The sequence below is a fragment of the Equus quagga genome, chromosome 10 (genome assembly GCF_021613505.1).
Source record: "Equus quagga isolate Etosha38 chromosome 10, UCLA_HA_Equagga_1.0, whole genome shotgun sequence".
Classification (NCBI taxonomy): domain Eukaryota; kingdom Metazoa; phylum Chordata; class Mammalia; order Perissodactyla; family Equidae; genus Equus; species Equus quagga.
The window spans coordinates 28852196-28870601 of record NC_060276.1 but is presented as its reverse complement, the minus strand read 5'-3'; the positions used below and the strand labels follow the sequence as shown (position 1 = coordinate 28870601).

Sequence of the window (18406 nt, the reverse complement as noted above, 5' to 3'; positions counted from 1 at the left end):
TAATAAGCCCCAAATAAATTACTTTGGAATGAATGACTCATTATCTACAGATGAAAATTAACATTAGTGGGACGTTAGCTGATATAATATCAAATGAATGACTGAGCAAGTAGGCTTCCTAGAGGGCATATGTTTTGAGCCCAGTTTTGAAGGAGGTAAGAAACCAGAGAGAAAAGACAAAAGAAAGGAAAAGGTATATCAGACTTAGGAAGTGGCATTAGCAAAGGCACAGTGAGGAAATGTAAGATTCTAATCTTCCTTATAGCCAAGCGTGGTTAAAGTGAATAGCAAATTGATTGTCAGTGAGACTTTCTAGGAAAAAATAACAAAACCTTTATCTTTGATCTTCATCCACAGGAAATTCATACAAGCTTGCAGCATTGCACTTGAACTAAATGAGCGGCTAATTAAAGAGGATCAAATTGAGTACCATGAAGGGCTAAAGTCGAATTTCAGAGACATGGTAAAAGAATTGTCTGACATTATCCATGAGCAGGCAAGTATTAGGTGATTGAAAATGAAAACATGATCTGGGGTCTCTAAAGTGTTACTTAGCAAAATCTATTAATTTGAAATGCATTACCTTGAAGTTAGTCTGTATTTTAAAATTTGCTCATATTATCTTTAATGCAAATTGAATTTAAAGCAATTATCTGAAGCAGTTGCTAAAGCAATTATCAGTAATAAGCCATTTTGTTCTTTGTGCCACAATGCCATTAGAAGTGCCTAGCTGAGCAAGTCTGAAGTGATCTACTGTGAACGTGGATAAGAGTCTGAAGAAGGTCCTAAGGAAGTGAAATGATTGGCTCAGTAGCCAAGTGCTTAAATAAATATTCCTATCTTGGCTGTAAGAAACTAGATACTGTTGTTTAGGTGAGATCTGAGTGATTTCCAAAATTCGGGAATTATCTTAATACCCATACAGGCCCAAAACTCTCTATTTTCATAAAACTTCTTAGCATTCTAAGCTATGACTGAGTGTTAATGGCAATCATAGCTAAGTTAGTAAAACGCAACCTGAAAAATATAGAAGCGAAGACCTCTTCACCACTTACAGCCAAATTACGTCATAATTAAGTAGTTACGACTTTTTACGTACCTACTTACCTTGAAAGCAGAGTACTCTGGATTATCCTGGTAAACTTCATTCCTATATTGGGGTCTTGAAATTTGTGCTTACAAGCACGCTATATATATGGATTGTCACTGAAGTATTTTAACATCTGCAGCATGTTTGTTAAAGTCGCCACATGATAGTCTGGGCCCTCAAGACTGAGCCTACTAAGCTTGTCATAAAGTCTTCCCTTCCTAACTCATGAAAACACCCAATAAGATAAATATTTGTTTCAGAAACTCTTCAAACTCAATTTTTAAGAAATTATGACTCCTTAAAAGAAACAAGGGTAAACTACAACCCTTTAAAGAACACATTCTTAGAACTGGTTCCAAAACGGAGAACCTTGTCTGTCCTGGTCTCTGTCTTTCAGTGATTGCTTGAAGGCACTCACATGTGTGAGACCGGAAGCCAAAGGGTCTACTTACAAGTAGGCCAAGTGGGGTTAATAACCAAAGAACTGCAGTGTAATGATGGGGAAAAGAAGAGAAGAGAGATTTCTAGGAAAACGAGAGCTAGTTGACTTTGAATCAAGCTCTCCCTCTCTGAATTTACTTTGTATGCTTTCTCTTAGAAGGGGCTGTGGGAAATTGAGTTACGGTTAGCCCAGGGTTGCCTTTAGTGACCAGGAGTCTAATTTTCTAACCACTGTCATCTTCTCAGTATGGAGAAGCTAGTCAACCAGACTTCCATCATCCCATATGTTCAGTGAGGCTCGTTACTCCAGTCCCCTGCCTGCCCATTCTCCGTATCTGGGAATCTTGTTGGCTTGAGGAGTCTGGAATCAGTGTTCAAGTTCCTCTTTTTGCCATCTTTACTTCTATTCAGCCCACTTAGGAGTGGGTGTGAACTGTTCCAAGGCATCCCTTTCCTGCTCAGCTTTCAGAGGCCCTTTTTGTCTCCTTCCCAAAGCAGCCAGGTGATCAGGACTAGGAAGGTAGGGAACCATTCCACTTCCTTTATTGTCTGTATTTCAAACTCAGTCCAGGAGTACGGTGGGGGTACAGCTTTCTTCACCATCACTCTTCTGAGGTATACTTTTATCAAATAGATTGTGTAATTTGTTCCTAGAAACTGTCTAGTTTATGAGTTTCTATTCTTCATAATCCATAGAAAAGACAGCAAAAATTCCTCCTTCACAAAAGATATAAAATATTTACACATATCATTTTAAGCCAGTGTCTACTATATTACAGTTAATTTGCATGCAACTGCATGACCTAGCCTTGAACTCTGAATTATTCAAATTGAAAGCAAATTATTCAGTTTACTACTATTACTGTGATCAAGATATTTACAACAGTCATTTTCTAAAGTTCTTGTTTCCCTGAAGCATGGATTTGACAAATCTGCTGTCATATTTCCCACCTGTCTCTCTCATTTGGTTCCCATAAACCATGGCTATTTTATTTAGTTGTAGAGACCAATATTTTAGACCCTTTATGTATATTGATAGCTAACCAAAAAAACTCGTAGTTTCTGTTGGTTTATATTTATGCAAGCTCTCCTGTCATAATGCATCATATTCGGGCATGCCTTACTTTGAGCAAATGTTGACTTTATAGTGAATTTTTGTATCACTATTTCCTATTAGATTCTCATATGAAAGAAAGCTTTTTTTTTTTAGTCGTACACTGAGACACATTATTTCCCAAAGGAAAATACAATAATACAAAATAAGAAAGCGTAGCTGTGTGCTGAAATATGAGTTATCCTGTTAAGCTCCATAAATAATTACTTGACAAAAAGATATGCCCTGGATTTTCCTCCTCGGCCCTTTTCAGTGCAGTCTGTTACAGTTTACCAAAATATACAGTCCTTTTTTAAAACTTCTTCAAGCATTTGACTTTTGTTTTTTTTTAAGGAAGATTAGCCCTGAGCTAACTGCTGCCAATCCTCCTCTTTTTGCTGAGGAAGACCAGCCCTGAGCTCACATCCATGCCCATCTTCCTCTACTTTATACGTGGGACGCCTACCACAGCATGGCTTTTGCCAAGCAGTGCCACGTCCGCACCTGGGATCTGAACCGGCAAACCCCCAGGCCGCTGAGAAGCAGAACATGTGCACTTAACTGCTGCGTCACTGGGCCGGCCCCACATTTGACTTTTTTAAAGGGACTTATCTTAAAACTATCAATTGCAGATTTCTTAATTAGATAGAGTTGGTAGTGGCCATTGTAGTATCTGTCTGGTCTGTTTTGTTTTCTTCACAATGAGTACCCTATTTACTTGGCACATCTGACAGGTGTGGATAATTAATCCTCTCTTAAACCTCTGTGCTTTCAGGTTAGTGTCATGAGTTACAGTTTTGGGAAGAGGAAATTTCTCTGTTATGGACTTTATATAAGACGTGGTTTGTAGCAACACAAATGATATGACTCATTACTACCACCATAGACCAACTTGCAGGCTTAAAACTGAAGTTTCAGAGCTAACTTGAGAACCAAGTATTGAAAGGTTAACCCCTCAGTTGGGACCATATAGTAAAGAGGTTGGATGTGATGTGTACGCTGTTCTTTTCTTCAGTCTAATCCGAGCATAAGATAGCTGTTGCTTTTGATCACACAAAATGGAAAATTTAAAAATATCTATACTAATTTGAATATGTATGTTTATATACTTATGGGATATAAAATTTATATTTTATATTTATGAAGTTCTTCATTTCCAAGAAAAATCTTCTGTATCAGTTAGCTTATGTAATTACAGTGTATCTTTAGAAATATGCACTTATGACTTTTGTCTTCATTTAATATCATTTCCCAAGTCTCCAGGGAAGGAATATGGGTATCTACATGTTTGGAAAGCCCCACAGGTGATTTTGAGAACCGCTGTTTAGAGCTCTTGTTATGACCATCTGTTAAAAAATATATTTTAAAGATTGCGTTACCTCGCACTTCCTATTGAATTTTGCATTTTACAATCTTTTATTTTTCTTAATGAGTAACCAGATCTTTTCTGCTTTTTTGATATGCTGCCTTTGTAATACAGCTTTGAAGACTGAAGTCGGTAATGTTATTCTTTGCTCTTTCTGCTTTATGTCATTTTAAATAACTAAGTGTCAGTGATAAATTGGAATATGCCTGTAATTTCATAGACACATACTTATCTGGCAGTGGCTATTTTCTTCATGATGAACATGCAGATTTTTTTTATTTTAGATATTACAGGAAGACACAATGCATTCTCCCTGGCTGAGCAACACATTCCATGTATTTTGTGCAATTAGTGGCACATCAAGTGACAGAGGTTATGGTTCCCCAAGATACGCTGCTGAAATATGAGGACGTGCGGATGGAAAGTGACACCGAGACTGACCTTTCTCAGGAATATTCGGAGCTGTGCAAATGTTAAATTTAAAGATTTGATATACATGGAGTGTTTCCTCCTGACACCAAAATTTTCATGCTTTCAAACAGGGTGCTTACATATTTGTAAATATTTAAGCAACTTGAAAGTGCCTGGAAAATTGCACCACTGTGCTTGGTTTGTACTTTTTTAGGTAAATCTATATACTGAGAAGTAGAGCTCAAAAACATGAATTCAATTTGCTTAATAATTGCTTAAAATAATAATGATACTATGTAAAATTGTATAATGGAACACAATAAAAGGTAAAACTTATTTGTAATTAGAAGTGAAGGAAATAATACTTTGAACTTAGCATTTTTCTTGACAGGAAGCTCAATTCATTATACTAATCCTTGGAGGAAAAAAATGGATAAAATTTCGAGAAAACATAGATATTTCAAATTGGGGAGATAATTTGAAATCTTGCCTACTAGCAGTCAAGGCTGGGCTAAAGGAAACAAAAACATTATTTAAAAAGGAAAATCTCACCAGGAAAGAATATACATAGAAATCCCAAGCTTACTGTTCCTTCGAGTGTCGATCTGATGATGCTAGGGAATCTGGTTCATCTCCAACGTACAGGACGAGGGACTCATATGTGGCATTGGTTTCCCTAGCAAGCAGCGTTTGTTGTCTGAGGCTATCCATAAAGCCAAACAAAACATTTCTGAGAATTTGCAGGCAGTGCATCCTGTGCACTTGCCAAGCTTCAGCAGAGTCTGAGGTCGCTAGGCATTTTGTAATGATTATTTTCTTCAGTTTACAAGGTTAACAAGCATTTTGCTAGAACTCGATGGCTGCAGCATTTCTCGGAGCAGTGTACATAACCCCTGCAGATTTAGCACCTACTGCCTAGGGATTACATTTCTAACTATGAAGAAACCTCAGACTACCTAAATAATTCAAGAGAAACAAAGATGTGAAGAACTTTTTTTGCCTGAATTACCCATATAATTTTGGTTGCCTTTCATGTAAACTTTAAGTTCTAGACTCATTTTTCTTATGTAGTTAGCTTATTTTACAGAGAAAAAAGACACTGAAATATCAATGGATTGCACGGAGCCTTGGCTTTTTAAATACTTTCTGATCAAGTAAATCTTAGAGATTGAACTCCTGGCTTGGCCACTTTTCTCTACATGTCATTTTTAAGCTTTCAGGGGAGCATGGAATTATTTATTGAAGGTTAATTTTGCATTTTAATAGAGGATTCAAAAGTGTTTCAGAGGCAGTTTGTAATTCCTTAATATCTTGGGGTAACCTGTAGAGTTAGTATCCCCTTTAAAGTGATTATATTTGGTATCTATGTGTATGGAACCATCACCTAGAGTGTGTGCTGCCGTCTGAAAATGAGGCATCTTGGGGAATCTCCAGTGCTCCTTTTTCAATAACTAGTCCCTATCATATCCCCCAGCACAGTGTGATGTACTGTGGATAATTTTTTAAAGTGTAATAAATGGTCCCTGTCCTCAAGGAGCTTGCAATCTAGTTTGAGGAAACAAGATATACACAAAATTAAATAAGAAGCATTAACAGTAATAAGAGAAGAAAAGTTGTATGTGAGCATTGCCAAATGAATGACACTCTCTAACTCTTAGTGCATTCAAAGAATGAGAGGTCACTGTGAATTGTAATGTTCAGAGATGGTTTCATAGACAAAGTTAAGCCTTGAACAGGCTTTCAGAGATGAGAGAGTATTCTAGACAGGAGGAACATCGTGAGAAAAGGTGCAAAAAAAATTAGCAGAAGTTCAGGGGATGATGAGGAGACCAGTTTTGTTCAAGAGAGTGGTAGATAATCTAGAAAGAAAATTTGGACCTAGAGTTTGGAAGGCCTTGAATGCCAGGATAACAGTGTTTGGACTTTACTCAGTAAACATGGGGGAGACAGTCAAGGTTTTTAAACACAGAGATCACTTGATTATCATTTTTAGAGATTTAATCCTTCATGTTGCTGCCAGATGTATTTGAGGCAGAGAGAGATGGAAATATGGAAACCAATCAGACAGCTATTGCAATAATCTAGTTACGAGTCCACAAACTCCTGGATGATAACAAGACTGGAGAAGAAATGACAAGTACAAAAGACATTATGTGGAAAGACCGGGCATGACTTATTGATGGCTAAGGAGAAAAAAGGAAAAGTTAAAGATAATTTTGTGTGCTGTGGCCAGTGAGTTCCCCAGGTCGTGGCACAATTTCACTAGATTTATTTTGCCAACTTTCAGAGTAAGGGCAGCAAGCTATAGAGAATAAGGTGGGCTAGACTAGAGAAAGCCAGGAAAATGTGTTTTGAAACACTGCATATGTTAGGTATGGCTGTTGATACAGTGATTTCGTGAAGTGACTTGGCTTCTACAAATTAATTCACATCAAAGAATTCTTTTCTGCTACACTGATCGTTTTGCAGTTAAGCTTGAGTCCGATTTCCCCTGGAAGCTGTTTGTCTTTGAATATATTGTAAAATGTGAATAAGTCACCATTGGTAGTGTTAGTTTATCACTGTAGTGATAACCTGTAGAGAAAATAAGTAATTCCATGCAACTTTTCTTAGTAACCAGTTGTCAGCCTTGGCACATGTCTATAGGTAGGATTATCGTTGCCATATTTATATGATTTGACTGCCTATATAAATATACTAAACACCTTTTTAAAAATATACTAAACACATTTTTTAAAAAATGAAATAAAAAGGGCCAGTGGTAGCAACAGCCTTGGAACCTTGACCGACATATCATAGAACTAGAGATGACTCATTGGTTAATTATCAAACTAAATAGGTCAGCATAATAACAACCCAAGCTTTTTATTATAAATACTAGTTTTATCTGAGATGAAGAACCTGAGCAATGTATTAGAATAATAGGAATTTCCAAACTCTTCAAAATATTAATAATCAGATATGTATTTCCTGTTTCTGATCCACAAAACAGTGGGCTGCCTTGAGTCTCAGGCTTGTTCTAACAGTACACTACTTCAGCTGTCAAAACAGAAAGGGGAAGGAATAGAATAAAAGTTGGTTGGGGCTGGCCAGTGGGTTTGTGTAACAAGACTGCTCCCCTATCCTGGGAGTTGGCCAGTAAGACTGCTTTGTTTATCTGCTTCCAGTTACAATAAATGCTTTTTTCTAGTCCCTAACCACGGTAATGGTCACTCTTTAAAAAAAGCGTGTGTATGTTTATCCAACTCCTGATTGAGTTGTGACTAAATTCTTCAAAGATTTTGCCTCTGTGTATGGCATTTTAAAACTTACTCCAACATGGTTTTTTCTCTACTGTATTTCTTCTTTATTGAGGTATAGTTCACATACCATATAATTCACCCATTTAAAATGCACAATTCACTGATTTTTAGTGGATTCACAGAGTTGTGCAGCCATCGCCACAATTAATTTTAGAATATTTTTATCACCCCAAAAGAAACCCCATACACATTAGCAGTCACTCCCCATTTCCCACCAATCACTCCCCAGCCTCTGACAACCGCTGATCTATTTTCTGTATCCATGGGTTTGCCTGTTCTGAACATTTCATATAAATGGTATCATACAATACGCGGCCTTTTGTGACTGGCTTCTTTGACTGAGCATGTTTTTAAGGTTCATTCATGTTGTAACATGTATCAGTACTTCTTTCTTTTTTATGGCCGAATGATATTCCTTTGTATGGATACACTACATTTTATCCACTCATTAGTTGATGGACATTTCCGTTATTTCCACTTTTTGGCTATTATTAATACTATGAACACTCATGTGCAAGTTTTTGTGTAGGCATGTTTTCAGTTTTCTTGGGCATATATCTAGGAGTAGAATTACTGGGTCATATGGTAGCTCTGTGTTTACCCTTTTGAAGAACTGCCAGACTGTTTTCCACAGGAGCTGCACCCCTTTCCATTTCGAGAAGCAGGACGTAAGGATTCCAATTCTTTGATATTCTTGACAATACTTGTTATTATCTGCCTCTTTGATTATCACCTTCCTAGTGGGTGTGAAATGGTATCTCACTGTGGTTTTCATTTGCATCTTCCTGATGGCTAATGATGTTGAGCATTCTTTCATGTGCTTACTGGCCATTTGTATATCTTCTTTGGAGATATGTCTATTCAGATTCTTTACCCATTTTTTTTAATTAGGTTGTCCTTTTATTGTTGAGTTGCGAGAGTTCTTTATATGTTTTAGATGCAAGTCCCTTATCAGATATATGATTTCCATAGATCTCTCCTATTCTTGGGTTGCCTTTTCACTTTCATAATGGTGTCCTTTGAAGGACAAAGTTTTAAATTTTGATGAAGTCCAATTTACCTATGTTATCTTTTGTTGCTTGTGCTTTGATGTTGTATCTAAGAAGACTTTGCCTAATTCAAGGTCATGGAGATTTACACCTATGTTTTCTTTGAGTTTTATACTTTAACTCTTACTGTTAGGTCTTTGATCCATTTCAAGCTATTTTTTGTATATGGTGTGAGGTAGGAGTTCAAATTCATTCTTTCGCTTGTGGATATCCAGTTGTCCTTGCACCATTTGTTGAAAAAACTACTCTTTCCCCCCATTAAATTGTCTTGGCACCCTTATCAAAAATCAGTTGACCATAAATGTGTAGGTTTGTTCTGGCCTTTCGGTTCTCTTCCATTGATCTATGTGTCTGTCCTTATGCCAGTACCACATGGTCTTGTTTACTGTAGCTTTGTAGTAAGTTTTTAAGTTAGGAAGTGTGAGTCTTCCAGCTTTGTTCTTTTTCAAGATTGTTTTAGATATTGAGTCCCTTGCATTTCTATATGAATTTTAGGATCAGTTTGTCAATTTCTGCGAAAAAAATAAAAGGTAGCTGGGATTTTGCTAGGATTTGCTGTGAATCTATAATTCAATTTAGAGAGTATTGCCATTTTAACAGTATTAAGTATTCCAATCCATGAACACAGGATATTTTTCCATTTATTTAGGTCCTGTTTAATTTCTTTCAACAATGTTTTGTTAATTTCTTTCAACAATGTTTTGTAGTTTTCACTATACAAATTTTGCACTTTTGTTAATTTGTTCCTTAGTATTTTATTCTTTTTAGTGATATTGTAAATAGAGTTGTTTTTTAAATTTCATTTTCAGATTGTTTATTGCTAATTTATAGAAATAACACTGATTTTTGTATATTGACCTTGTATCCTAGAACCTTGCTGAATTCATTTATTCGCTTTAATATTTTTTTCGTGGATTCTTTAGTCTTTTCTATATATAAAATTATGTCATCTGAGAATAGAGATAGTTTTACTTCTTCCTTTCCATTCTCGATTCCTTTTATTTCGTTTTGTTACTCAGAACCTGGCTCGAACTTCCAGTAGAATGTTGAATAGCAGTGTTGAGAACAGACATCTTTGTCTTGTTACGGCTCTTTGGGAGAAAGCATTGAGTCTTTCACCTTTAAGTATGGTGTTAGCTGTGGATTTTTCATAGATGGTTTTTATCAGGTTCAGGAAGTTCCCTCCAACATGATTTGCATCTGTTTTCTGATTCAATTCTCCCAGTAACGATATGATCCTTATGTGATATATAGGGAAATAAAGACAAATGGTTAAGAAATGCACCCAAGATATACATCAAATTTGAAATGAGACCAAGGTATCCTGACTCACAGTCCACAGTGTTTTCAACTATTCTATACTATTTTCTGTGATCTCCTGCTACAATTTCCTGCAACTTTCTAGAGAGACCAAAAAAGGTTGTTCTTCTCCATTTTTTTTACCAAAAAGGAAGCTCCATAAGGGTAGAGTCTGTGTCTGGTTTGTAACCTCTGTTTCGCCAGAACCAAACAAGTGCCTGGCGTGAACTCAGTGCTTGAGCAGTCTGAAGGAAATCAAGCCAGTTTAGATGAGCAGATCTTTCTGAAGCCTCTATTATGTGCAAGGCAATGTGGACAGATACCCCACCCCTCAGCGAGATTGTGGTTGAGGGAGATAAGACATAATCATGTAAAAAGATACTATGAAGAGGTCCGATAATAGCAAATCAGTGGTAATGACAAGTGTTTGAATAGGCAAGTGCCTTTCTGAGCAAAAAAGTCTTTGTGGAGGAGACAGGGCATGAACAGAACCTTGAAGGATGGGTAGGAACTAGCATGTGTGCATTGAGAAAGTACCTTACACAGAGTTTTTAATGGGAAGTTAAAAAATTAACTTCTTCATTTTAATTGTTAAATGAACTCTGACCATTAAAACCAATCACTACTACTAGGGACATGCAAAGCAAAAATAATAATAGAATGCATATGAAATCAGATAACATTTTCTATTTTATTTTTCTCAGACTCCCTTATCCTTTGGTCTCAGATTCAAACTAAATAAATCAGCCTTTTCTTTTTGTCCAGAAAACTTATGCTCAGTTTGCTTCACTCCCCTGAGAGAGATCTTAGTCAGCCAACCTCAGCTGACTTCTGATCTGCGAGTCTCGTTCTTTATGTGCTGTAGCATTTTGTGATGTTCACTGCTTCAGTAGATCTCCCAGGCTTGAGAGGCTTAAAGGCTCTGGACGACTCCCGCATGCTGACTGCGTGGGCCTTTGCTAGGGAACCAGTGGAAGCTGTGGTGTGAGCAGGTCAGGGCTGCAATCTGGGAATTGTGGACCACTCAGTCATCACACATTGTGAACCAGGTATATGAATGATCAAGGCAGTATTCAGAGGGCAGATATGCAAATGGAATATTCATGATAATCCAAGGGTAGTCTTTCTCTGTCACTTACTGTACTCTGTTCTGAATTCATGTCCTTGAAAGAGAAACATGTCTCTTTGAGGGATGTAAATATCAGGACCTAGCACTGATATATTTGGACATTTAATATCGAGGAGCAAAAGCAAAGCCAATACAGATGTGGAATTATGTTCGGCGCAAAGCTGACCAGGTCCTATAATACTTGTGCAGTGTTATTTCAGAATTTTTTCGTGGCATAGTCAGGATTTGAGATGCCCCCAGAGCCACTGTAATAGCATGATAATAGTACTGTGTCTTCCCTCCTCATCCCAAACTAAATCTAGACACACAAAAAAGAGGATAAGAGAGGGAAAAGGGCTGAGTTGACAAAATTACCCCTATCGGAACAAGTACAAGGAAAATGAAAGACTTCCAGAGGGAGACTTGGCTGCGCTTTGTCGCAGGGTCAGCTGAAGATGATTCAGGTCACATGTAAGAGAAGTTATTTTCATGGAGATAATGTTGGATATTTACACAGAATGTTTTGTTTTTGAAAATAAGGTAACTCCACCACTACCACCACCCCTGCTTCCTTCTCCTCCTCTGTTACAGAAACAAAACTCAATCAAAGATTTAGCCCTGGAAGGAGCATCTTCAGGAGGAAAAATTCCAATGCTATCCCTATTGGTTTAACCGTCTTGTGATTTTTCTCATTTCTCTTTGAACTGCTAGCACTGTGATGGCCCCCAGAGCTGTTTCATGATAACTCTGCTTCTGTTTTTTTTTATTTTTATTTTTTCGTGAGGAAGATTGGCCCTGAACTAACATCTGTTGTGAATCTTCCTCTTTTTTACTTGAGGAAGATTGTCACTGAGCTAACATCTGTGCCAGTCTTCCTCTATTTTATGTGGGATGCCACCACAGCATGACCTGATGAGTGGTGCTAGGTCTGTGCCTGGGATCCAAACCTGTGAACCCCAGGCCACCAAAGCAGAATGTGTGAGCTTAACCACTACGCCACTGGGCTGGCCCTGATAACTCTGTTTCTAGATGAGCCTCTTTGGCAGGGCAGGCTAATTAGCGGTCCCCATAGCCTACCCGGGGGGCTTTGGCTGCCCTTTAATGCTTATTCTCATTTTGAAAGGTTTGGCCCTCCTTCTAGATAGCATATAGTAGTTAAGTGCACAGATTCTAAGGCCCCACTGGCTGGGTGAGAATCCCAACTCTGTCATTTACCAAGCTATGGGACCTTGGGCATGTTACTTAACCCCTCTGTGCCTTCATTTTCTCATCTGTAAAATAGAGGCGTTAATTGTACCTACCTCTTAACATTATTGTGAAAATTCAATGAAGTATGTAAAGCATAGAGAACGACGCCTGGCACATCTTTATAATTGTTAAATCTGTGTACATGTTAGCTATAACTATAATCTTTACCCCCAAACATAGCAGAATTTTGCCAGCCACTACACCCTCTAGGTCTGGACCCATCCCTCCATTCCAGGTGGAAGTGGGGTAGGGACAATGGATGGGTCAAGGTCAGGGTACTTTCACCATCTGATATTCCATAGATCACCTCTGGCCTCACTAGACCTCGCCATGTGATGGAGATCTCTGCCTCCACGCAGGGCCGTTATTTCCTGTGTGGTATGGGCACGGACAAATATACACAGATGTTGGTGTTAACAACCAGGGCTGCTGTGCTGGTGCCTCCTGGCTGAATGTCAGCCCTGCCCCCACGTCTGTTTTCCTGAACAGAATCCAGTTGTTTATAGGTGCTATACACATCTGAGCATTGACAAGCAATCCCTTATGCTCCCCAGCTTAGGGTCTCTGCTTACTGGCACCTTCTCTGGCTTCCTTCCACTATGAGAACTACACGGAAGTGGTTTTGGGTTTGCGATGCCCCCTCAGTATTCCCTCCATAGAGAGCATCTAGTACACAGCCTCCTTCAGTTGAGTTTAATTTACCCCTCTCGTTTGGATTTCTGCTGTCAATGCTATTCTAACAGCTAACTATTCTAACTAGTCTACAGCGCTCTTGAAATAGGTCAGAAAGGTTTTCAGAGTTCCCCTTCCCCATCTCCTACGCATGTCTCTGTAGCTATAGAAGTCCTTTAGGGGAAACTTTGTCCAACCAGTCTAGTTTAAGGACATGTCATTCTCACTCTGGGTGATGGGGCTTGGAGTTGACTCTACTGTCTCCTCCCAGCATGTTAGTAAAGGGCTGGCCATTACCTCCCAAAACCCTCCTAGACACTGTTCTTCCCCCATTCAGTCCTCTCATCTCTCCAAAGCACCCGCATACTCCTATGCTGCGCACTCTCCTCACACTAGGTTCCCGGTGCCCACTGTGGATGAGTCAGTTTCCACAATCGTGACCCCTGACTCCAGCTCATCTTACCCAAGGGCATTTCAGCAAGTCTCCGCAGCTGCTGCACCTCAGGGAAACTGACATCTAGCCAGGATCTGATGAGTCTCCACTGGGTAAACATCTTGAGATGGAAAAGACTATAATTGCCCTCTCTCCACCCAAAATTTGATATTTTTCTCAGAGATTGTTACTTCTCTGCCCTCAGTCTCCCTGCCAGATCTTTCTCAGCAAGGATTTCTTCCTTCAGATAGCCATGAGCAAATCAGTCTCTGACTCTGCTCTGCTTCCTCCTCCTCCTGCTTTGATGTTGAGACATCCCTGGGAAGTCAGCTACTCCACCATCTCACCCCCTCTCCGAGGAAGTGGCAGCGCGGGGGTGGGGTATCTTGCATTTCCCCTTTCCAGGAGGCCAACTGGCCAAGACTCTGAACTGCCTAGACTCCGGCCTTCACCACTGGCACACTGCTGGCTGACCTCACGTGCACACTTCTTTGATTGTTTATTTGCTCCATGGTCCCTTAGATCTTAGAACAGTGGTTCATATTCGGGAGTGATTTCCCCCCCCACCAGGAGATATTCGGCAATGTCGGAAACATTTTTGGTTGTCACAACTGGGAAGTAGGGTGCTACTGGCATCTAGTGGGTAGAGGCTGGGGATCCTGCTAAACATCCTACTATGCATAGGCAGCCTCTCACAACAAAAAGTTACCTAGCCCCTAATGTCAGTAGTGCAAAAGTTGAGAATTGCTGTCTTGGAAGGACTGCCGGTCTTACTGGACCCCAGCTGGTTTGTTCTCAAGGATCCTTTTGCTGGCCATCCCACCAATAATTCCACTGGGAGATCTCTTTTTGCTACTAATGGCCATTTTTACCCTCAACGGCGACTATCTGCCCCCCTGTATGCTTGCTACCACAAGCAGTAGTGGTTTGCCTGACCTTCATTTCTAGCTCTGCACTTAGTCTGCAAGTTGGCCATACTAACCTAAGGATGGTCAGTCTGCTTCATGATCTCTGTGGCTATCCCTTCCACTTTCTGGTGAAGTCTTTCTCACTACTAGCAACCCTCCAAGTTGCTAACTAGGCCAACTGGACCAAACAATTCCAATCCCATTGCTGCTGCCCCCTGTGAAGCAATTTAGTTGTTCTTTTTTTTTTTTTTTTTTGGTGAGGAAGATTTGCCTGATCTAACAACCATTGCCAATCTTCTTCTTTTTTTGCTTGAGGAAGATTAGCCCTGAGCTAACATCTGTGCCAATCTTCCTCTATTTTTTGTACGTGGGATGCCTCCACAGCATGGTTGATGAGTGAAGTAGGTCCATACCCAGGATCCGAACCTGTGAACCCAGGCTGCTGAAGCAGAGCGCGCAGAACTTAACCACCTGGCCACGGAGCTGGCCCCGCTTTAGTTCTCTTAATAAAACAAAACCCATGACCTCTAGATATTAGCCTTGAAGGAAAAGCAGTAGGTCAAGAGGACAATCTACTGAAGGACATAAAAATAAAGTCCTAAGTCAATGGCGAAACACACCTTGTTACAATTATGGAACAGATGTGACTTCTCTCAAATATCTGGAAATTCAATGCCACCCCAATCTAAATCTCAAAAGGATTTTTTAAAACTTGACAAAATGATTCTGAAGTTTATCAGAAAGAATAAAGATATAAAAATAGCTATGTGAATACCCAAAAAAGAGGAATAACAAGCAAAGGCTTGCCCTAACATATTAAAATGAATAATATAGTGAAGTAAAACTGGGCATTTTCAGAAGAACAAAGTTAGAGGGCTGATACTACCCGACTTCCAGACTTACTGTGAAGCTACAGTAATCAAGACAGTATGGTATTGGTGAAAGAACAGACAGATCCATGGAACAGGAAAGAATGTCCAGATAGACCCACATAAATACAGTCAACTGATCTTTGAGAAAGAAGCAAAGGTGATCCAATGAAGCAAAGACAGTCTTTTCAACAAATGGCGATGGAACAGCTGGACATCCACATGCAAACGAAATGAACCTGGACGTCGACCTTACACCCTTCACACACGTTAATTCAAAATTAGAATCACAGACCTAAGTGTAAAATACAAAACTGTAAAACTCCTGGAAGATAAAATAGTAGAAAACCTAGATGACCTTGGGTTTGCTGATGCCTTTTTAGATACAACGCCAAAGACAGATCCATGAAAGAAAGAACTGATAAGCTGGACTTCATTAAAATGAAAAACTTCTGCCCTGTGAAAGACAATGTCAAGAGAATGAGAAAACAAGCCACAAACTGGAATAAAATACCTGCAAAAGGCACATCTGATGGAGGACCTTTATCCAAAAATATACAGAGAATTCTTAAAACTCAACAATAAGAAAACAAACAACCCAACTAAAAGATGGGCCACAGACCTTCACAGACAACTCACCAAAGAAGATATATAGATGGCAAAGAAGCATATGAAAAGATGCTCCCCAGCACATGTCATCAGGGAAACGCAAATTAAAATGAGATAGCACTATACACCTATCAGAATGGCCCAAATCCAGAAGACTGACAACACCAAATACTGGTGAGGATGTGGAGCAACAGGAACTCTCGTTCATTGCTGGTGGGAAAGCAAAATGCGACAGCCACTTTGGAAGATAGTTTGGCAGTTTCTTACAAAAGTAACCATACTCTTACCATACGATCCAGCAGTCATGCTCCTTGGTATTTACCCAAAGGAGTTGAAAACTTATGTCCACACAAAAACCTACACACACATGTTTATAGAAGCTTTATTCATAATTGCTAAAACTTGAAAGCCATCGAGATGTCCTTCACTATATGAATGGATAAATAAACTGTGGTACACCCAGAGAATAGAATATTATTCAGCTCTAGACATGCCAGTGAAGGTTCTCCCTCCCAGTTCAAGGTTTTTTTCCCTGATTTGAGAGATAGGCCTTTTACCAAGGTGACCAACACCAGCAACTTTTTTTCGTAAAGATTGGCACCTGAGCTAACTTCTGTTGCCAATCTTTTTGTTTTTCCCTTCTTCTCCCCAAAGCCCCCAGTACATAGTTGTATATTCTAGTTGTAGGTCCTTCTGGTTGTGCTATGTGGGACGCTGCCTCAGTATGACCTGATGAACGATGCTAGGTCCGCACGCAGGATCAGAACTGGCGAAACCCTGGGCCACCAAAGCAGAGCATGCGAACTTAGCCACGGAGCTGGCTCCTGACACCAGTAATTGACTTATCCAGGTGAGGACTCACCCCTAAGTCATAGAGGTTCTACTTTTCTCTGATTGGCCCAAACATAGAACCACATCTAAGCAAAACACAAGAACCACAGCATTCATAAAAGAAGACTCATGCTTATGCAATAATACAAGTGGGATAATTGCAGAACAGTAAGGAGGAAAGGAGAAAAAAGGATGTGGAAGGGAATGATGATGCTAATAATAACTCATAATACTTAAATAATGTGCCTGGTACTATTTTAAGTGCTTTGCATAAATTATTTAATGCTCACTACAACTTTGTGAGGTAATTCTAATATTATCCACCATTTTGCAGATGGGGAAACCAAGGCACAGTGAAGCTAGATAACTTGTTTGCGATCGCACAATCAAAAGTGGCAGCGCTGGAATTTGAGCACAGAGAATCTGGTGTAAAAATTCACACTCTTAGCCACCACACTGAGAGGAATCAAGAGAAAAAGTAGAGAGATCCAGGAGAATAAAAACAGGAGGAAGGAAGGAGGGAGAAAAACTCAGTTCACTGACACTGGAAGGCTAGATGCTACCCAGCCTCCTTCCCCAGCCTACAGCCAGGCTCTCGCAGTCTCCACCTCTGTCTCTGTCATCAAAGCTTCCTAAGTTCATTTGATTTAGGCCAAAGGGTTCAAACCAATGAAATAAATGGTGTCCAGAGGAATCAATGTTATTTTTATGTTGTAAAAAAACAATTGTTTTCAGAAGGAATTCATGTGAATTCAGGAATACGAAAATGCTGCTTTTTTGCCTTTCTATCTCTCCCCGCTGCCTAAGCACAACCTAGAGCAACAAAATCTGAAGATGTGCTTATGCCCTTTCCCCTACCATTTAGCTGTAATTTAAATGGGAAAAGGCCTTACATTCTAGGAAGACTGGAGACTACACTGAAGATAACTCCAGTTTCTCAAATAAATTCATAAAAGCCCTCTAGTCTTCACCCACATTGTGCCACATCTTTAGAATTCTATAAGCAATGAAAGCTTTATGTCTAAAGCGAACACGGAAATTGAAGATAAAATTGGAGCTCTAAGCCCTCTACCAAAATAATCGGAAGAGACTGTGAAATTTGGAAAGTCACTTCTGGAAAAGGGGAAGAGTGCCAGTATTCACCAGCTCGGTGTCCAACCTGGGCGTGTCTCCTGAGCTCTAGAGCCTCATGCCCAGCTGCTTGCTTAGGGGACCCTTAGGCACCACACAGTCACCACGCCCCCACCTGAGCTCCACTTCCCTGGAAACCGGCTCCTCCTGTGTTCCCTGTCTCAGTGAGGTCACCACCTCATCCAGTCACTCAGGTCAGAAACCAAGTCGTCGAGACTAGTGGTCGACAGACTTTTTCCATAAAGGGTGAAAAATGAAATATTCGAACTTTGCAGACCAGACAGTCTCTTGCGATTACTCAACTCTGCCGTGGACAGTACGGAGCAAATTGGTGGGGCTGTGTTCCAGTAAAGCTTCCGATATGTGTGCCGAAATTTGAATCTCACATAATTTTCGTATGTTATGAAATATCCTTCTTTTGATTGTCTCCCAGTTATTTAAAAATATAAAATCCATTCTTGGGTCAGGGGTTGTACAGAAGTAGGTGGGCCGGATTTTCTGCTCTGGAGTCCTCACTCTCCTTCCTTCCCACATCTAATCAGGCAA

The 18406-nt window shown here is 39.6% G+C and overlaps 1 protein-coding gene across 2 annotated transcripts in view; it reads left to right on the top strand.

Annotated features, from left to right (window-relative positions):
- The window catches only part of DOCK11 (dedicator of cytokinesis 11), a 183188-nt gene extending 175390 nt beyond the window's left edge, over positions 1-7798 (top strand). For both annotated transcript variants that reach the window (XM_046673239.1, XM_046673238.1), the window contains 2 exons: positions 358-496; positions 4275-7798. In XM_046673239.1, the coding sequence (XP_046529195.1) occupies positions 358-496; positions 4275-4397 (262 nt within the window). In that variant the 3' untranslated portion in view covers positions 4398-7798. The remainder of the gene's footprint in view (positions 1-357; positions 497-4274) is intronic.
- Positions 7799-18406: the final 10608 nt, after the last annotated feature.